This window comes from Lissotriton vulgaris, chromosome 8 (assembly GCF_964263255.1).
Source record: "Lissotriton vulgaris chromosome 8, aLisVul1.2, whole genome shotgun sequence".
Taxonomy (NCBI): Eukaryota; Metazoa; Chordata; class Amphibia; order Caudata; family Salamandridae; genus Lissotriton; species Lissotriton vulgaris.
The window spans coordinates 1489961608-1489983812 of NC_141696.1; the positions used below are offsets into that span (position 1 = coordinate 1489961608).

At 44.2% G+C, this 22205-nt stretch overlaps 1 protein-coding gene across 1 annotated transcript in view; it reads left to right on the plus strand.

The window, feature by feature from the left end:
* The window catches only part of B4GALT4 (beta-1,4-galactosyltransferase 4), a 257653-nt gene that overhangs the window by 215649 nt on the left and 19799 nt on the right, over window positions 1–22205 (plus strand). The window contains exons 3-4 of the mRNA XM_086936294.1: window positions 3114–3346; window positions 5590–5777. Of these exons, the coding sequence (XP_086792420.1) occupies window positions 3114–3346; window positions 5590–5777 (421 nt within the window). The remainder of the gene's footprint in view (window positions 1–3113; window positions 3347–5589; window positions 5778–22205) is intronic.

Genomic DNA, 22205 nt, shown 5'->3' on the forward strand with positions numbered 1-22205 from the left:
ATGTGGACCGGTACTCTCTTAAAGTGATAACTTTAAGAAGTGCCGGTACTCAGTACCGGTGAGTACCGGCCCATTTAAAGCACTGGCTTGAGTTTGATTGCCCCCGGCTGGTGAAATTATGTAAGAACTGAGTGTTGGTGACTTGAGTTGGCCTGGGTGAGAGTAGGTGACGTTGTGCGAGGACTTAACCTGCTTATTGTGCCTAACTGCGGATGTCACATACACAGTTAAATAAAGAACAAGCATTGGCAATGCCAGTAGTCGGTCTTTAGAGGAATCTTGTATGGTAAAGTGAAGCATTACGAGGAGACAGCATCGGGATGGATATGTACAGTAGCGGTGTAGCAAGGGGGGGTTTCAGGGGGTGGTCCGGGACACGAGCCCCTCTCTTGCCTACGGCTGTCGCAGGGCATCAAACGCAGGGATTGCCCTGACCCCTGACAGCCAGGCTTGCTTGAATCCAGTGGCAAAGTGAGCAAGGGACTCGCGTCTGAGCATACCCTGCCAACTTATGGCGAACAAAGCGGTACAAAAGGGGGAGGTGATGGACGGAGCATCTGAACCAATCAAAACTCACACCCAGGCAACAGATCTGGGTTTAATCCATCACCGTTCTTTAGCCCACTCTGCCACCCCAATTCAGACATGGCCATATGCAAATCATTCTGACTCTGTGCCTCATGGGAACAGTCCAGCCCAAACTGCCAAGCCATGCCTTCCCTGGACCGGGAACAAGCTTCCTAGGACCGGTTTCTGGCATTCTGTCCATCAATTGTTGTTTTTGCATTTGTCACCCAGAGTGGGATGGGTATGCTCAGACGTGAGTCCCATGCTCTCCACACCACTGGAGTCAAGCTATCCTGGCTGATGACGGCTGATAGCCAGAAACCGGTCCTAGGATGCTTGATTTTGCTCCAGGAAAGACATGGCTTGGCAGTTCGGGCTGGACTGTTCCCATGACGCACAGGGTCAAGGCTGATTTGCATATGGCCATTTCTGAACTGGGGTGGTGTGGAGTGCAAAAAAACAATGGATTTAGGCCCAGATCTCTGTACTGGGGTGAATGTATGACATTGTTCTGCATTCTGTCCATCAATTGTTGTTTTTGCTTCATGATAAACAACAATGGAAGAGTGTTCGTAACTCATCAAGAAGGACAAGATCTGAAGCACAAAGAGAAAAACGAGAAAAACAACACCCATTTGGTGTTATAGAAAGCCCTCACTCACCGACCTGGTCGGTGACATGCTTCATCATTGGGCCCCACTGGGAGTGGCCGAGTGCCACCCCAGTGTGCTTCAACGTCCGGTTTACTGCGGAGCGGGTAATGTGAGGTCGTGAGTGGCTAAGTGATTGTGTAGGTGAGAATAGAAAGTGTAGGTGGTGAGGTTAAAAATGTCTTAGTTGTATCAAAAATAGTTTTATTGTCTGATCACTAGGACACATTAAAATATGTGTAGGAAAACTGAGCCAAATAAATTGAAAGGCTTGTTTCCAATAGATTTACGTGCTGGTCAACATGTTTCTGCCAATGTTGGTGTTACTTTACCTGGCATTTGTCAGGACCTATTATGTACTAAACCCTGGCGGTATGGACACGCTAAGGCCCACCCTAGTAAGGGACGTGAAAGTAAAAATAATGTCGAAAAAGTGCTACAAAAGGTAAGGAACTCGCAGAATTTGGAGACCTTATCTGGTGAGATACTTTCGCACCATAGACCTCGGGAGGGGGGTGGTGACGCACTTGGCACACCGCCCTCAACGCCAAGCACCCGCTTGGTACCTGCATCTACCCTCGGGAACCAGGTCTACGAGACAAGCTAGATCATATAAGAGCAAGGAATGTCTTCTGTTTGGCTCTCGTGAGGATCCTTTGGTGACCGTCCTTAGAATAGTGCAAGACCTTTATCTGACATACTACAAAGTCTAGTAACCCACCACAGTTTGCAAGAGAAGGAGCAGGGTGCAGCCGCAACAAAGATATTGGAAATACCTCATTGGTATGAACGTTGCTGAGGCGGTGAATCTTTTCTGACAGAGCTTATAAGAGGAGGCTTCTCAGAGTGGACCCACGAGGATCTCACAGAAAGAATGGTGGATGCAAGACTCGGCCTTCCCCAAGCAGCAGTGGTTGACGCTTCATAATGTGGTGGGCGAGACACAGCAGTAAGAGTGTAATTAAGAACTGCAGACAGAGTTGAGTATATGCTGTGACTTTGAGCATAGCGGTCAAGAATCCCAGTTTTCCACCCAGTCCAGAATCTTTCAATGTATTCTCTGCCTTATATAGTCCTGTTTCTCAAATATTAAGATGCACGTCACAGAATGCAAAAGGAAAAAAACTGGACTGGAGCAGCTATGGGAGCTCGAATTTGGGAAACCTGTGTTCCCAGCATTAGGTAGAGAAGGCACAGACTGGACAGACTTTTGACAGTCCTGGTCTGTCGGAACCCGTGACTCGGCATCCGACACAAGGGTCCATCCATGGAACGCTGCAAAAGGACACGCTCAGTGGCATGGGTAGGGAGGACATTTGGAGGTTCTGGTCAGAGAAACCAGTTTTGGTGGTGTGGACAGGAGAGAAGGTGTGGCCATGCTGTTAGGAGCTGCAAGTATAAAGCAGTATGAATGCAGTGTTTATCCTGGAATAACAGAATCTGCAGTTGTGCTTCTTGTATTCCAACAATATATGTAATATGACCTGTCAAACATATATGTTGTGCTACGTATGTTATATATTTCCTAGTTTTCAAGACTTCACAAACTGGAGTCTCAGATTGTGAGGTGTACTTAGTCTACCTTCGTGTGAAAATAGTTTGCTTTGAGTTTGCTGGTCGTGGCAAAAGGTCTTGCCAAAATGCTCGGGTGCTTTGAGTTATATGGATGTGTGTACGATTTGGGAATTGTGGAATTCAGAAAGGGCCCTGGAGCCAACCGTAGTAAATCCCTATAGAGTTGCTTATTCCTTGTGTTCTGTATTAAGTTCTGCAAACCTGATAGGAATACATTTTGGAGCTTTGAAAATACTTTTTCCCCAGATGTGCAGTGTATTTGGAATCTAAAAAATGTATCTATTATGATGTACTGTGTAAATAGCTCCTTTTCTCTTGCAGTGGGGTCCCTCAAGCTCTCGTTTAAGGCGTCTCTGACGATGGAGAAGGTACGGCTAAGCAACCCTAAAGTGCTGGAAGGCCGATACCATCCCAACGAGTGCCGGCCACTGCAGCGGGTGGCCATCCTCATCCCGCATCGCAGCCGGGAGAGGCATCTCATGTACCTGTTGGAGCATCTCCACCCGTTCCTGCAGCGGCAGCAGCTGGAGTACGGCATCTACGTCATCCACCAGGTGAGTGTGGTAGGTTGAGTTTCAGCAGAAGAGATGCATCTTGTGTAACATGCAGGACCTCTGCCAGTGTAACTCAAACCCTCCCTCCTTCTGAGATTCATTTGCCTGCCATGAAGCTTTCAACAAGGTTCTAAATTGAATTATCCATAAGGCCCCAGAAATCAGTTTTTACGGATTTCTGCAGATAAATACAGACCGAAATCATTTTGTTTTCTGTCTGCATTTATTTTTAAAAGTGGATAAATACGGAAAATTGGGCTTCTTTTAAGTGACTTTCCGTGCTGTCTTTCATGAAATATAGCCCAACAGCTGAGCAGATGGAAAGCATTGGAAATTTAAAAACAGCGTGTAATTTCTTTAAATAACGGCATATGCCAACATACATTTGTGGTAAAATGCTCATATTTACCAGTGGATGTACTGACATCAAATTATGACTGCGCGTCTATCAGTTAAATAAAAATGGAAAGTACAGTTTTACAACTTCATTTATCTGAAAAACACAAAATAAATATGGATAAATACAGATAAAATGATCCAAAAATAAATATGGATAAATACACACGGAAATGTTAAAAAAAAATAAGTACCATAAAACCGGGAGCCCTAATTATCAAGTATTTTTAAAGAACCTTGCAAATGAGTATCTTATACAACGTAATATTTGGGCTAGATAACACCTTACTTTGTTAAATCCAAAGAAGTCCCACCAGGATCTAGTCTGACAGATCACAAGAACAGCATGATCTGATAACATGTTTCCAAATGATTGTGCCTAAGATCATTGCCTGTTACCCACATATACGAGTGCATGTGTGGGGGATACAAGTCCATCGAATTTGAAAGGTTCCAGCTAGTTGTCGTGATTCACTTTTTACTGTATTAATAGAGCCAATATTAATTTAATTGGACCAGTGGGTTAGGTCATTAACAGCCCATTCTGTATTTGTGGCGTGGCAATGCTGATGTGGGCGAGGGGAACCCCGAAATGTTAGATACCCCAAAAATCCCTTCAATCCGAATGCTCACAATTTTCTTGATTGGAGACAGTGCTAAACCTCAATTTCATGATACTGTGTCACAGTGGTAAGGCACATCCCAATGCATCAAAATATCAGAAATGTAGTTAGTTAATGTAATGGCCTCACTCTGTAACTGAGTTCTAAATCAGTGGAATAGTTATAGAGTTTTATTTAAAAAATTCAGAATAAGGCGATACAGAATAAACGCCATAAATGTTCTCTGTGAATGATGCAATACAGAGAAAGTCAAATTCAAAAATTAATCAAAGTCCCAGTTGGGCAGCAAAATCAAGAAAGAAACGGACTGTATCCATAGTAGTACAGGAAAGTCTTATTGGAGATCTCTGGCTAACCCCCCCAAATCGAGGGTTGTTATATACTTTATTTTTGTGAAATTAACAGAACATCAGAATCACCGTGGTGTGAGCAAATGCATCCTTTCATCAGTAAATCAGAGCACAGTAACATTGAACATTATGTTGCCTTAACACCCAAACACTGTCCCATTACATGAATAATTATTCTGCACCTTATATGTTAATATCATCTGGAGATTTTAGAACAAGTTAGATTTATAAACAACAGAGTGTTTTTGAAAGAATAGGTGACAGTGATCTAGCAGCAAGACCTTGAAGTAATAATTGCAGGTTTATGACTGAGCCGGTTAAAGTTCAACAAAAGCAGCATGAACAATAACAACGGAAATAAAGAAATCACAATCTACATGTCTTCGTGCTGGAGAAACAACAGGCTGTGAGATGTGTGGGGGTGAAGAAAAACATGGGTGGCAAGGAATGTGTTCCATTTTGAACAAAATGGTGTTCATACAATGTGAGGCCTGGTGAACTAGGGTCAAGAAAGGGTACTTGTACACGTCCGAGAGAATTTGTTTAAAAACTGTACTATATCAGTGTATACATGTGTAATACAGTGTGAAAATAGATTCAGCACATTGTTAATGTTGCACAAAAATACAAACACAATAACTCCTTAACAGTTAGATTGCTAAGAAGTGAAATTGGGCAGCTGACATTTCTAGTCCTGCTCATAGCTTCACTGCATCCAGGTATTGATTAGTCTATTGATCTGTCACTGCCAGCAATGATCCAACAGGATTCAGTCGAATGCCGGTGGTAGTGTCAGTGACCCGATCATGGGTGGATTAGAGTACCTTCGTTAAACTTACTTTTAATTCATTAAAGTATTTATTTATTTCTACAGGCTGGCGAAGACAAATTTAATCGTGCCAAACTGTTGAACGTTGGGTATCTGGAAGCGCTGAAGGAGCATAACTGGGACTGTTTCATATTTCATGACGTGGACCTGGTGCCCGAGAACGACTTCAACCTCTACCTGTGCGACAACGAACCAAAGCATCTTGTGGTCGGACGTAATGTCACCGGTTACAGGTAGGACACACTTTTTTGTTAACCAAATCTGCCCTTGACTAGCTATGTGAAGGAGACTCCAACCATCCACTCACCTGGAGACTTTGGCAGGGCTATGGCCCGTCCATCGGCTTGGAAAACACGTGTCCTTGCTATCCGCAGCCTGTCTACATTAGCTTTTTTTAATGCTAAGAATATCTTATAAGCACTGTGCATCACTTAGAAGGCCATCCACCTCCCTACCTACAGAAATTAGGAAAATGAGAGCTCTCAATCTGCAAAGGGAAATTCACTCCTCCTCGTTTGAAATCCTCAACCAAAACTAGACCTTCTAACTCTCCATTTTCTCACCAAGCTCTGAAAATTCCAGCTGGAAGGTCAGATTAAATCTGACTCCATTCACACAGTGCCTCGGGATTCTAGGCTCCTATGTCCTCCGTTATGCATTCAGCTGTTTTGTGTAAAGCGCTTTGCTACGTGGTGGCTAGATCACGCTCAAAATGCTTCAACAAATAAAAGCATGGCACAATTGAAAGTGTTGATAAGTTTTAACTTCTTGAACCCTCCATTGGTCAATACCTACCTTTGCACCAACACTTCAAGAAAGTATATGGACTAATGATGCTTGAATTAAAAAACAGAAAAGTGCTGTCTGCTGTCCTCTCCCAATACTGAACAGAGGGCAATAATCCAGCTTCATTACAGTTTAAAAATAATGTTGCTTTAAAAAAAAACGTTATGCTAGAAATGCATTTGAGAGAACTTGAATTGCACTTCCACCTTGCCCAGAGTCTTGCTCTGCTGTTTCCCTCCATGACACACATTTATATTTCTACTTTGAGAAACCTGAACTGCTTTGTGACCGGAGAAGAACATTTTTTTCTCCAGTATCCACCCACACAGTCGCTTCAACCCGTGTTGGGCCTTTTTGTGGCACCTACTCAGCGATCATTGTCCCTCTCACATGGAGCAACAAATTCTCCATGATCAGACTGCAGGATCGACGATAAGGCATTGGCGGCATCCATCGCTTAGGACTGTGCTGCCTTCGCCACAGTGTGCAGTTGTCCTTTTGGAAACTCTGTACTCCGGGCGTGGTTTGAGATTTATGTTAAAGCGAATCAGCAACATGTTTATCTAATGATGAAGAGCAAAATCTGCTATTTTGTCTGAATTTTTAGCTAATTTATTTTTAGATTAATGTTCTGTACGCAAGGGAAAAGTATCACCCTGATACAGTAATATCTACACAAACCATATCAGGGCAGAAAATGATTGCATTGAAAGTTTAATTATATATTATAAAGGCTGAGTGGCATCTAGCTAAGATATATAAAGGGGTCCCTGACCAAACACACAACACTTAGAAATATTACTTAATTATTTGAATAGAAACAAGACACAAATGATGGTGAACAGTGTTTTTATTATCACTGTACCAAAAAACCATGTATTGATTTTACGATTGCTAGTATAGTATACAAAATTCAAGTGCGCCCACAAAGGAAGGGGGAGGGAGTGCAAGGGAAGGGGTGTGTTTCAATTAGTTAACATCACTAATCAAAAAATCATTAAGCACCAATCCACAACTGAAAACATTATCATTGATCCATATGTTGAAGATCAAGAAAAAACACATGTTGAGCAGCAGAACATATCACATAAAACAGAAACTCCCGTGATGATTATTATTATCAATCTTGGGTTAAGGAGTTCTTGTAGGTAGATGGTGGTCTACGTTTCGACCCAAAGGTGTAGGATACTTGATCCTTACTCGCGGGTCTTCATCAGGACGTTGGGGGGGGTGAAGGAAGGAGTGGGGCTGTGTCCTAGGTAAGGAAAAGAAAATACGCTAAATTATTTCAAACGGTCTCAGTAGAGTCCCGACATAATTGGATTACAAAAGGCCAAAGGGCCAGTAGAAACAAGACATTAAATTAAAAAATTTTTCAAAAGGAAATTAAAAGGACTTAAGAAGGAGGTTAAATGACACTGAGGACAGAATACTGCATGATTAGGTGATCCGACAGATGGGTAGCCCGGGCAGCCGCCCTGCTGGGCATGTTAAGGAAGCCAGTCCCAGATACTAAACGTGACGTATGAAAAAACATGTCATTAAAAGGCATAATGGAATAAAGGTGGTACCGTAGCACCGACCACCGAAAAAACACTGGCCTATTTTTGGGCTGAGGTAGGGTGACATTAGAAAAGTAACCTTAGTGAAATTGGGGTATTAATCACCTGGTCTTGATGCCAGGGCAAGATATATGGATTATGTCCGCATTATTCGGACACGGGCGTTCATCTGCAAAACATCGAGTGAAAAACGGAACATCAAGAATTGCAGGATAAAATCAGACAAGATGTATCACACGCATTGTTCTAGTGCAAAGACTCACCCGAGGGGGATTGTGCACCAAACACTCAGAAGGAGCAGTCACAGCACGTCACCTTCGCAGTAAATGAAAGCTTAGTAACGCGTCCAAAACGTGGATCGCGCACCGCAGACCGCCGTCTGGAAGAACAGATTTCAGAGAGTTAGGGGTACCAAGGGCGATTAGCCTCAGAGGTTTAACGGCGGTTCCAACAAACGGACTTACCCGTGGTCGGTCAAAAAATGAGCCAGCGTCAGCGCGTGTCAGCCTGGAACCAGGAAGTGTTACCCTGGTAACCAAGCCCGATTATATAACCTCCTAGAATGTCGATTGCGCTTGACAAACGGGAGGCACCAGTTCAAGTACCAACATCATTCATTATTCTACTGCTCAAGATTGCAATGATGAGGAATTTCTTCATCTTTCGGAATTGCTTTTATCTCCAGACCAAGGGTGTGGCGATGGGGGCGGCCTTTGCTCCTGATCTGGCCATAATCTTCATGTCAATGTATGAAGACACCTTTATACTCACAAACGCCAATCCATTCAGATCCCGAATAAACCTATGGATGAGATACATAGACGACGTGGTCTGTATCTGGTCAGGATCTGAGGATGATATCAACAACTTTTTCATCTGGCTCAATGATAGATCCCCTGACATAAAGTTCACAATTAAATTTGATAAGAAATCTATCGATTTCTTGGACCTAACAATTTTTGTGGAGAATGAGACCCTTCAAACCAATCTTTTTAGGAAAGCCACGGAGAGGAATTCCCTCCTTCTGTACTCCTGCCACCACCCCAGGGGCCTTCGTGACAACCTCCCCTTCGGCCAGTTTTTGCGGATTCGCCGCAACTGCAGCAGAAATCGTCTATGTATCTCATCCATAGGTTTATTCGGGATCTGAATGGATTGGCGTTTGTGAGTATAAAGGTGTCTTCATACATTGACATGAAGATTATGGCCAGATCAGGAGCAAAGGCCGCCCCCATCGCCACACCCTTGGTCTGGAGATAAAAGCAATTCCGAAAGATGAAGAAATTCCTCATCATTGCAATCTTGAGCAGTAGAATAATGAATGATGTTGGTACTTGAACTGGTGCCTCCCGTTTGTCAAGCGCAATCGACATTGCGACCAGGGCCTCCTCCTGGGGTATGCTGGTGTACAATGACACAATGTCACATGTTACCAGGAGGTCTCGTGTGGAATCGAAAGGGTGTCCATCGATCAGGTTGATCGTTTGAGTGGTATCCCTTAGGTATGTGGTTGTAGCCTCCGCCAGCGGTTTCAGAAAGAAGTCTATATACCTACAGAGAGGTTCCAGCAGGGAGCCGCATCCGGATACAATAGGGCGTCCCGGGGGCTTTTGGAGATCCTTGTGGACTTTGGGTAACGTATAGATGGTGGGAAGACGTGGGTGCTTCTGATTCAAGTACTGGAATTCATGTTCCGATAGGAACCCTTGTTGTAGGCCATCTTGGGTGACCCTCAGGATTTCAGCCATTATACTTTGTGATGGATCACCGCCCAATTGTCTATAACTGATCCCATCATTTAGCTGTCGTAGAATTTCATTGGTGTAGTTGTTCTGGTCCTGTATTACAATTGCACCACCCTTGTCCGCGGGTTTAACCACTATTCCGATGTTGTCCCTCAAGGATTTTAATGCAAGTTTCTCCGCTTTACTGGTGTTGTATTTGGCAAAATTGCTGTCTTCCAAGATGATCTGCACATCACGTAGTACTAGACTTTCATACGCCAAGATGCGTTGGGTCATGGCATACGTAGATGGTACAAAAGTTGACGGTGGCCTCAAGTTGGTAGTTGAGGAGGCTTGTTGGTAAGGCTTATCCTTGAAGAAATATCTCAATCTTATCTTCCTAAAGAACTTGTGGAGTTCGACCATAGTGTTGAATGCATCCGGTGTGGAAGTGGGAACAAAAGATAAACCACGGCTTAATACTTTCGTTTCATTCTCCTGGAGGGTGTAGTTCGAGATATTAATCACAGGGGAAGTCACCTCTACCACCTGTAGTTTTTCCTGCGTGTGGACCTCTCCCCGTGTTCCTCCTGGGGGAAACTCACTTGCTTCGTGCCTCTCCCTCTCACGGAGTCCCACTCCTGGCCAGCATTGGGTTGGCCCCTGCCAGGGCCCCTGCTCCAATTGTTCCCTCTGCCCCGTGGCGGTCTCCATCCTCCCTGTCCTAAAAAAGGGGGTTGGTAGGAAGGACCGTAGGAGTCCTGGTATCCGTATGTGCCACTAGGACCGGCTCGTTCTGAGTCCTCACCCGAACTATACGAGGAATCTGAGAAAGTAGTAAAGTTTCTCCTGCCCCTATAGGCCCCTCGGCCACGGTTGGTGAATCTCCCTTGGTTATCCTGTCTGTAGTATTCGTCCTGCAGGTAGGGATAGGTTCTTTTTTTGTCGTACGACCTCACGTCGCGGGCTAATTTCTCAAGTTTCTTTTTAATTGTGGTCGTTTCGAAGTCCTGGAGGGTCGCCACCAGTTTAGTCAATGCCTCTTTAGAGTTGGTGAGAGTGGAATCCCCACTTATCTCAGCTTTTAGGTCAGCTATCTGCTTTGTTAGAATGGCAATTTGTTCACTGGCTGTTTCAATGCCTAGGACCATCCAATGTCGCGAACAGTTGTTCGCGACAAAGCTGAAACCTTCTCGAAACTTGGGAACGTCGATAAAAATAGCGGGTTCCACTTTTACCTGTAAGCCTACAGGGATAATATTAGATTGTAAACACTGCGCCAGAAAATGTCCATGCAGTTTGGTTCTAATGAGTTTTTTCTCTAGGCGCTCCAGCTGATTAACTTTGTCATTGAGAGAAAAATCAATCACAGGTGTGGTTGAGGACAGGAAAGTATTAGCAGAGTCTGAGAGAAATTGTTTAATATAGTCCTCAGTATACGAAAGAACCTCCTTATCAACCATGATGGTTGAGGAATTTGTTTAGGAAACAGAAATGAAATAGGAATAGGTATATAAAGTATGAAAGAAAGAGAACCTCGCAGACCAGCGTCTGCTCGAAGTATGTTATGAATAGAGGGGTTCGACCCATGTGGTCAATGGGACCTGGGTTATACGTTAAGATATATAAAGGGGTCCCTGACCAAACACACAACACTTAGAAATATTACTTAATTATTTGAATAGAAACAAGACACAAATGATGGTGAACAGTGTTTTTATTATCACTGTACCAAAAAACCATGTATTGATTTTACGATTGCTAGTATAGTATACAAAATTCAAGTGCGCCCACAAAGGAAGGGGGAGGGAGTGCAAGGGAAGGGGTGTGTTTCAATTAGTTAACATCACTAATCAAAAAATCATTAAGCACCAATCCACAACTGAAAACATTATCATTGATCCATATGTTGAAGATCAAGAAAAAACACATGTTGAGCAGCAGAACATATCACATAAAACAGAAACTCCCGTGATGATTATTATTATCAATCTTGGGTTAAGGAGTTCTTGTAGGTAGATGGTGGTCTACGTTTCGACCCAAAGGTGTAGGATACTTGATCCTTACTCGCGGGTCTTCATCAGGACGTTGGGGGGGGTGAAGGAAGGAGTGGGGCTGTGTCCTAGGTAAGGAAAAGAAAATACGCTAAATTATTTCAAACGGTCTCAGAAGAGTCCCGACATAATTGGATTACAAAAGGCCAAAGGGCCAGTAGAAACAAGACATTAAAAAAATTTTCAAAAGGAAATTAAAAGGACTTAAGAAGGAGGTTAAATGACACTGAGGACAGAATACTGCATGATTAGGTGACCCGACAGATGGGTAGCCCGGGCAGCCGCCCTGCTGGGCATGTTAAGGAAGCCAGTCCCAGATACTAAACGTGACGTATGAAAAAACATGTCATTAAAAGGCATAATGGACTAAAAGTGGTACCGTAGCACCGACCACCGAAAAAACACTGGCCTATTTTTGGGCTGAGGTAGGGTGACATTAGAAAAGTAACCTTAGTGAAATTGGGGTATTAATCACCTGGTCTTGATGCCAGGGCAGGATATATGGATTATGTCCGCATTATTCGGACACGGGCGTTCATCTGCAAAACATCGAGTGAAAAACGGAACATCAAGAATTGCAGGATAAAATCAGACAAGTTGTATCACACGCATTGTTCTAGTGCAAAGACTCACCCGAGGGGGATTGTGCATCAAACACTCAGAAGGAGCAGTCACAGCACGTCACCTTCGCAGTAAATGAAAGCTTAGTAACGCGTCCAAAACGTGGATCGCGCACCGCAGACCGCCGTCTGGAAGAACAGATTTCAGAGAGTTAGGGGTACCAAGGGCGATTAGCCTCAGAGGTTTAACGGCGGTTCCAACAAACGGACTTACCCGTGGTCGGTCAAAAAATGAGCCAGCGTCAGCGCGTGTCAGCCTGGAACCAGGAAGTGTTACCCTGGTAACCAAGCCCGATTATATAACCTCCTAGAATGTCGATTGCGCTTGACAAACGGGAGGCACCAGTTCAAGTACCAACATCATTCATTATTCTACTGCTCAAGATTGCAATGATGAGGAATTTCTTCATCTTTCGGAATTGCTTTTATCTCCAGACCAAGGGTGTGGCGATGGGGGCGGCCTTTGCTCCTGATCTGGCCATAATCTTCATGTCAATGTATGAAGACACCTTTATACTCACAAACGCCAATCCATTCAGATCCCGAATAAACCTATGGATGAGATACATAGACGACGTGGTCTGTATCTGGTCAGGATCTGAGGATGATATCAACAACTTTTTCATCTGGCTCAATGATAGATCCCCTGACATAAAGTTCACAATTAAATTTGATAAGAAATCTATCGATTTCTTGGACCTAACAATTTTTGTGGAGAATGAGACCCTTCAAACCAATCTTTTTAGGAAAGCCACGGAGAGGAATTCCCTCCTTCTGTACTCCAGCCACCACCCCAGGGGCCTTCGTGACAACCTCCCCTTCAGCCAGTTTTTGCGGATTCGCCGCAACTGCAGCAGAAAGGAGGATTATATGGATCAATCTTCAATACTGATGGGCAGATTACTTGACCGTGGATACCCCAGGCGCTTGGTAAAGAAAGCCATGAAGAGAGCATGGTTCAACCCCAGAGAGACTTTACTGGAACCAGGAGACAGACAGAATAAGAATGAGGATCGCATGATCTGTGTAACAACTTTTTCCACAAAGAGTAACAGGATAAAAAAAACTGTTAACAAATATTGGAATCTGATATCTGAGGATCTTAATATCAGTTGCCCGCCCCTTCATGCATTTAAAAAGGCAAGGAATATCCGAGACCATGTGGTACGCTCTTTTCTCCCTAACCCAGCCACATCAACAATCACAACCATGTGGAATCTGCCGCCAATTGTGGGACATTTCCGGTGTGGGTCTTGCAAAGCCTGCCCGTTGACAATTCAGACTAAGATATTTACCCATAAACAACAGCAAGTACTGCTCAAGTCACACACCAATTGTAACTCCACAAATGTGGTATATTGTATAATATGCCCTTGTGACCAGATATATGTGGGGCAGACTCAACAACGTGCGAAAGTTCGCTTTCTGCAACATTGCAGTCGGGTGAGATGCAAGGTCGTAGGAGCCCCGTTGGTTGAACACTGTAATACACACAATCACCTCCCTGAAAGCCTGAAGTGGACAATCCTGGAACAGGTCCGACTGGGCCCAAGGGGTGGCAACATTGAACCCGTCCTCAATGTGAGGGAGATAAAATGGATTTGTTTCTTTGACTCAGTGACCAGGGGTTTGAATGAATCTGAAAGTAGTTTTGCGCAAATGGCCACCTTGTGATTTAGCTTTCCTACTGTCACACTCCGGGGTGTCTATACTATACTATACTAATCTGTAATACACCTAACTGATTTCTCTTTGCATCCTTTTCTGAGTGTTTCCCTCTGACCCAAAGGCGTCTGACTACCATGCTTGGTTGGTCCACGCCTTTGCAGTACATGTTATGCAGACTATTGAATCATGCAAATTTTTGAGGATACAGTTGTAATAATGACCCCTAGGCGTTTGACTACCATGTGTGGTTGGTCCACGCCTATGTAGTGCGTTTATGCGTCCCGAGGGCGTACAACGAGGCACTATATTATGTTTGCCTTCTGGACGTATTTGCTAAAATAACTGGTTTTTCTTCTACATTCCTTGTATCCCAATGACATGATTCAGGGACTCAGTAATGCTGACCTATAGTACGTATTTGAAATGATTTGATGACTTTTTGTTTTGGGAGTAATGTGCGTTTGACCGCCATGTGTGGCAGGTCCATGCCTTCATCGTAATTCATATTTGGCAATTATTATAATTCAAATACGACATTTAATTTATACGTGTACAATACTATGTAGCCCATTGAATCATGCAGTGTTTTTTGAGGACACAGTTGTTAAATGACCCATTTGGTTGGTCCACGCCTTTGTAGTGCGACCCCGCGTTTTCCGACGGCCATACCAGGGTACTGTATAATATATGCCCTCTGGACGTATATAATTTTTTAACAAACCATTGAGTTCTCTTCCTCATTCCATGTATCCCAATGACCAGAATTCACACTTGGCATTTTAATGCAATTCATATCTGTACCATCAACATTGCCCCCCTCACTTTGTCGGCAAGACAGAAACCTCCTGGGTCCGCATTCCCTCCCTAAGGTTGTTTTCTCGGTAACCTAGCAACGCCTTCGAGTCTTTCTTCTAGGAGGTTATATAATCGGGCTTGGTTACCAGGGTAACACTTCCTGGTTCCAGGCTGACACGCGCTGACGCTGGCTCATTTTTTGACCGACCACGGGTAAGTCCGTTTGTTGGAACCGCCGTTAAACCTCTGAGGCTAATCGCCCTTGGTACCCCTAACTCTCTGAAATCTGTTCTTCCAGACGGAGGTCTGCGGTGCGCGATCCACGTTTTGGACGCGTTACTAAGCTTTAATTTACTGCGAAGGTGACGTGCTGTGACTGCTCCTTCTGAGTGTTTGGTGCACAATCCCCCTCGGGTGAGTCTTTGCACTAGAACAATGCGTGTGATACATCTTGTCTGATTTTATCCTGCAATTCTTGATGTTCCGTTTTTCACTCGATGTTTTGCAGATGAACGCCCGTGTCCGAATAATGCGGACATAATCCATATATCCTGCCCTGGCATCAAGACCAGGTGATTAATACCCCAATTTCACTAAGGTTACTTTTCTAATGTCACCCTACCTCAGCCCAAAAATAGGCCAGTGTTTTTTCGGTGGTCGGTGCTACGGTACCACCTTTATTCCATTATGCCTTTTAATGACATGTTTTTTCATACGTCACGTTTAGTATCTGGGACTGGCTTCCTTAACATGCCCAGCAGGGCGGCTGCCCGGGCTACCCATCTGTCGGATCACCTAATCATGCAGTATTCTGTCCTCAGTGTCATTTAACCTCCTTCTTAAGTCCTTTTAATTTCCTTTTGAAAATTTTTTTTATGTCTTGTTTCTACTGGCCCTTTGGCCTTTTGTAATCCAATTATGTCGGGACTCTTCTGAGACCGTTTGAAATAATTTAGCGTATTTTCTTTTCCTTACCTAGGACACAGCCCCACTCCTTCCTTCACCCCCCCCAACGTCCTGATGAAGACCCGCGAGTAAGGATCAAGTATCCTACACCTTTGGGTCGAAACGTAGACCACCATCTACCTACAGGAACTCCTTAACCCAAGATTGATAATAATAATCATCACGGGAGTTTCTGTTTTATGTGATATGTTCTGCTGCTCAACATGTGTTTTTTCTTGATCTTCAACATATGGATCAATGATAATGTTTTCAGTTGTGGATTGGTGCTTAATGATTTTTTGATTAGTGATGTTAACTAATTGAAACACACCCCTTCCCTTGCACTCCCTCCCCCTTCCTTTGTGGGCGCACTTGAATTTTGTATACTATACTAGCAATCGTAAAATCAATACATGGTTTTTTGGTACAGTGATAATAAAAACACTGTTCACCGTCATTTGTGTCTTGTTTCTATTCAAATAATTAAGTAATATTTCTAAGTGTTGTGTGTTTGGTCAGGGACCCCTTTATATATCTTAACGTATAACCCAGGTCCCATTGACCACATGGGTCGAACCCCTCTATTCATAACAGAGTGGCATCTAGCAGCTTACGTCAGTTGTTCCTGACTTAAACCTACAACTTACTTTCAGTCGCTTCCTTGGTGTGCAAATGCTTTCTGAATGTGAAATCTTCACGTCATTTTTTGGTTGACCGTATATATGGCGCAATTTCTGCATTCCATAAACTCCTTCAATTTCAGCTATATCTTTGTGGCACTTTAACCATCTCCCTGCGGATATCGCTCTGCGACATTTCTGAAATAGAGGCATGTGAAATTATCTACAAATTGCCCGTTTTGAGGATGACCAGGAACATTTGCGGATGAGAAGGAATAAACACTGCTTAACCTAACCACACATTTATTATTTCTTTCTATGCCATTAATATTTTCACATGTCAGAGAATAGTAAATATATCACCCAAAGAAATGTAGTTAATTTAGTTGTTTATCTATTGTTGCACTTTACACACTTTTTCACCAGTCCCTGCACCACCCAGACCTTTTTGTTACCATTTGTGATTATGTAAATATACTTGTAAAAAACTGATGCTTTTCCCTTGCTTTAAAAAATGAGCTTGTGCTTACATTTGCCACACATTGATTCACTGATGACAGTCTTGCTCTTACTATTACCTGCCACTGATATGCTTTCACAATCCTCTTCCCCAATCAATAAGTAATATTTCACAACATCCTATTTGGTTTTCCCACCACCTTTTTGAAAATAGTAAAGGGGGTATAGGGTGAAAATCTAAACTTCAAAGCAGGCATTTTGTTGTCTGTGACAGATAAAGGAAACACTGCTGTATCTGGACAATGAACATTGAATCGATCGGAGAGATGTTCATAAAATCAAACGTTGACTATGATAACATGTTACTCGTAGGAATACCCAAAAGATAGATTTAGTGACTGCAGTTGTTCAAAACATGGTAGCTGGATTCGTTTTAAGCCCAGGCAACTTTGGAAGCATCATGACTGATCTTTTTTTTAAGTCTTGCTTGACGGCAAATCTGTAGCTGCCCTTATGTGATCAACAAAAAAGACCCTTCAAAGCATTACTCAAAGACAGTTTTAGGCTCCTCCCACATGTTGGCTCCTGGACTACTGGATTTGATTGGGCCGAATTTGTGTTTGAATTGGATTATGTGGCTTGTGACCAGGCTCTCAACACAGCAAGGCTGAGTAGGTTATGGTAGCACCTCCGGGATCATGGCTTTAGGCCTGATCTGTTGATTATAAATGTTATGATAAAGGCAGTAGGGCTGGTGTATTTATTGTAAAAAATGTCTGTATTAAACCCTATTGAGTTTTTATTACATGGAGTCTCGCAGATTGCTGTAGTGGGCAAGTGTTGTGGTGCTGGTCACCCCTGCGACAAACCGTGGATATAGGTGATTTGCCCTGTGAGAGTCCTTGTTCGGTCCTCTTAGGAGAGATAGTAGTTTGTTTAGCCGACTGTCATTTTGTATACATTTGTACTTTTATGACAGTGTGCCTCATGGTTGCCTTGTGGAAACACATGCACTCAAAGCAGTAGGTCAGCTTATTATGAAAAGTTATGACAAAGGCAGTAGGCCTAGCTTATTGTGAAAAGCTTTTGTTATACCAAGTAGGCATTTAACAGCGTGTTGTTGGCACATTGTATTACAGGGCCGACAGAGGAACTTTGTTACGTGTAACCTCACAGATTACTGTAGTAGACAAGGATTTTAGTGTTGGCCATCCACTACGACAAACCCTGGGGGAACTCCCTGTAAAGATTTTCGTTAGGCCCTAATGGGAGCAGTTGCATATTGTTTGGAAAACTGTATGCCAGTTTATGTTCTTGAATAGGCCTGTGTTGGGTATGTGTCATGTCAATGGTGAAGGCTGTGGGCGTTTCGGTTCATTGGGATAAAGTTATGCTAGGATTGATTGGTTTATTATGAAACGTTATGGCAAATCCTATGGGCCTGACTTATGTAAATGGCACATGTTAAAGGCAATAGGCTTTTAAGGATGGATTGTTACTGCTGTGGTAAAGCCTGTAGGAAGATATTTTGTTACACGGATCTCACAGAGTACCATAATAGGCAAGAGTTTTGGGGTTGGTAACCCACCCGAACAAACGATGGAAATCGACAATTTACACTGTTTGGAGGAATTTTACAATGTTTTGCCCACTAGAGTTTTGTAATATTTATAATATATGACGGCATACCGGATTGTTGGCTTGTGATTGTTGGGAAACACACGCCCAACACAGTAGGTCTGAGTTAGTTATGGTTACAAGACAGTGATGAAAGAAATATGCCTGATTATGTGTTTGAAAAAGCTGTAATAAAGGCCGTAGGCCTGACACATTGATTGTGGAAAGCCTATGCAATAGTCAGCAGGCATTAGGGGTGGCTTGTTATTCCTCTGTATTGCTATGGCAGTAGGCAAGGGTTTTGGTGGTGTTCGCATCCCTCTAACAAATCATTTACACTGTGGGAATCCTTGTTAGATCCTCTTAGGAGAGATGGTATTTTGCTTTAGCAACTGCAATTCTTGTTTACTTTTGCAATTTTGTGACTGCATGCCTGACAGTTGGCTTGTGGGAAGGCCTAAACTCAATACACTAGACCCGAGATGGTTATGGTGACCGCTAAAGGCTCAATTGGTTAACCAGGAAAAGGTATTTCAGATGCCATAGATCTGGCCTGTTATTAAAAGTCACAACGAAGGCAGTAGGCCTGATTTTTATTCGTTTGTAAAACGTACGTTAAAGCCAATAGGCCTTTAAGGGTGGATTGTTTTTGCAGCTTGTTCAAGTCAGCTGACGGGTATTTTGTTATATGAAATATCACAGATTACCTTTGTAGGGACACACACACACCCCTGCCATTCATAATATAATCTAGTTTGCGTTAAGTCACATTTTGAACATATGTATAACGCCTGTTCAGTGCCTATCTGTACATCTATGATTGGGATCTATCGCTTCTTCTATCTGGCCTAGACACCGTAATGGCCAAATAAGCAAGCAAAGTATTGGTTTCACCTCTGGGTGACTGTGAAAGGATTGTCTGATGGGCAAGATGTGAATTTACACCTGCCGCTGTCTGGAAGACTGAATTGCTGTTCCATCCTGGGCTAGATCAGAAACCCCCTTGTGATTGTAGTCAGGTGGCCTTCTCCGTCCAGAGGCCCTCTGCTTGGATGGACTGTCTGATTCTTGTATGAATTCCACAGTCTGAACAAGGAGACTTCAGCTGTAACTCTGCATGAATCAAGCCCCAGGGTTTCTTCCAGGCAGAAACCCAGGAACATAGCGTATAGTCTGGTGACTGGCTTAGTGATTCATAGCGCTGTCTGCGCACAGCCACCTGTGTCCCGAAAAGACCCAGAAATCAGGGGACAGAGAAGCTCATTGGTTTACCAAACTTTATTAACTAGGACCTCAGTGCATGCTCTGTGTGGGTGCTGTTTTCTGTGCATATGGCATGCTACATAATGAATGTTCTTTCAAGCACCAGCTATTATTAAAATCTTTAAAAGGTTATTTGTATGTTCTTTCCAGATGGTGCAAACACACAGTCCTCTTCCCTGATGTTTTGCACTTCCTATCTTTAACCACAACAACAGGCGTTTGTAGATGCTAACTTTGAATTCGAACACTTATGTTACACCCGATCCAGAGGCTTGCAGATCCATGAATAGGGACAGCTGAAATTAAAGGGAGTTGGCCAACGTCTCTGATAGTGATGGAACTATTTAGGGCCTAATGTACCTAAATGTTTACACCTGAATGAGGTGAGTTAGGAGGAAGCCAGGGACGCCTTACTTTGAAGACCTTAGCGGTCCTGAGTGGAGCCGCTGGCAGATAGGGTGATCGGGTCATGGCCATGTTGTCTAATGGTTTGTATATTTTTTCCCAGCAAGAGAAGTCATCAGGTACAAACCGTTCTTTCTTTCTTCAGGCTCCCCCATGATATAGATCACCCCACTCGAGGTTGCTTTGTACACTCTTGTGTGCAATTGCTAAACACTTCTATGATTTTCATCATAGAGCATTTCTCGGTTGGTATCTCATTCATACCCTGGTGGCACATCAATGTATTCTTGAACGTCCTCCTCAGCATGTTGCATGTCTCCACTGATTGGGTGTCTGCAGAGTCTATAGGCAAGCAAATAGAAAAATCAGAGCTCTGTTCAAACACACTTATTTCTGCAGTAAGTAAGATTCCTATTCTCGTGTTGTGTTTCTTGATCATGTTCCTAATCAGTGGGAGCCTTGCCAAACTTGAAAGAGTATGGAAGGTGCTTTTCAAGGTGTAACCATACCTTTGTGCAGGTAGCCGCTGCGTGAAGTCGTTATAATTCAGAATATAAACCTCAACTTTGGCAGCAATAATATTAACAAGAAAAATACAGTGAAGGCTACTATACATAGGTAAGTCTAGATTTACTATCATAACTCCACATCTGCCTGCCTTGAAGCTCCAATTGTGTGGAGCTGAGTATAGCAAATCCAAACATACCTACATCTACTTAGCTACACAATGTTGCTGTTGTCTATCTTCTGGTTGCAATGCTTTTCTAGTATGATATTTAAGACACTATATACTGGTAGTGACCTGTCTGAGGCACACTCCTTCCCCTAGTCCACGGCAGACTGTGGCTGGCCCCATTGTTGCCACAGGTAAGTTGAAGACCAGGTAGAGAAGTCCCCCTCCATTCTTCGCCCAGCCCTACTTTAAGACAAGTGGTTTGCTTGCATTGTGTTGGACTTGGCCCTTAGGGCAGGTTCACCCCTAGACTTTTTGCCTTATGTGTGACCCTGTGTCAGTGATTTTTGGGTCTCTGCGCACTTTCCCCTGGGCCCCAGAGTGAAAGTGCGTGCGTGTAGTATGGCTGGCCTGCCCTCCCATTGGAATGCATGGGGAATGTGTGTGTCCCTGGTAGTTCCTGATGCGTGGGGAGTGCAGGCTCGAGTTTAGTATGTGTAAACTCGTGAGAGTGAATGCTGCGAGATGGTGTCTGCGGCATGTATGTGTCTAGAAGGGAAGTGCTACTTCTGGACATTGAGATATGTGTGCAGTGAGGGTGCTGGAGCGTGATTGGCTGGAGCTGGCTAGCATGCCAGGCTCCAGGAAGTCTAGATGGGTTTGCCCGGTGGTGAGTGGGAGATTAGCATGAGTGATGTGTGGGAGGAGTGTACCTGTGTCCTGGATGGGCTGGGTTTTCCCCACACAATGCTGGCTCCGCCCCCCTGTGGTGTGTCTAACGACCCTAGCCTCCCCAGTGAATGAAATGGGTGGTTGGGCCATCAAGAGTGCTCCAAAGCCAGCTGCGACTGGTTTTCCCCCCACCCTGCACATTGAAACAAAGGATTTTACAGTATAAAGAAGGGGCTGTGTCCCCTTGGAAAACGTTCTGCTTTTGGATCCTGCCAGAGGGGGCTATCGCTGCTGCTGGGGCCAGGAGGACCGCCACTTGGGGTGTCTCCCTGCCTGGAGACCCAGTGTGCTGGCTCTGGCCCAGCCTTGCCCCCCTGCCTGCCTCCAGCCCCTGCTGGAGCCTTGCCCTATCCTCCAGTGCTGGGGAGCACTGAGGATTCCTAGCCTACAGCCTGAGAGCGCTGCTCTCTGCCCTTCAGCGCTGGGAGCGCTGAAATCGCCTGCCTAGCGCTTGAAAGCGCTGGATTTGGGCCATAGCGCTGTGAGCGCTGTATTCTGTCCTGGAGGCGCTTGGGAGCGCCTGCCCTTCGTTACTAGCGCTGCTAGCGCTGGGTGTGCACAGCCGGTGCCCACCCGGCATCTGACTGCCCCGTGTGGCGAGTTGGCGGCGCGGGTGCCACCCCGCTCATTGCCGCTTTATTTTGCCCGTCTCTTGTTGATCCACGAGGGAGCCCACTCCTCGGATCACATGGGAGCCCGCCTGCCTGCCTAGAAGCGAGCCGCCGCGCTGTCCGCGGC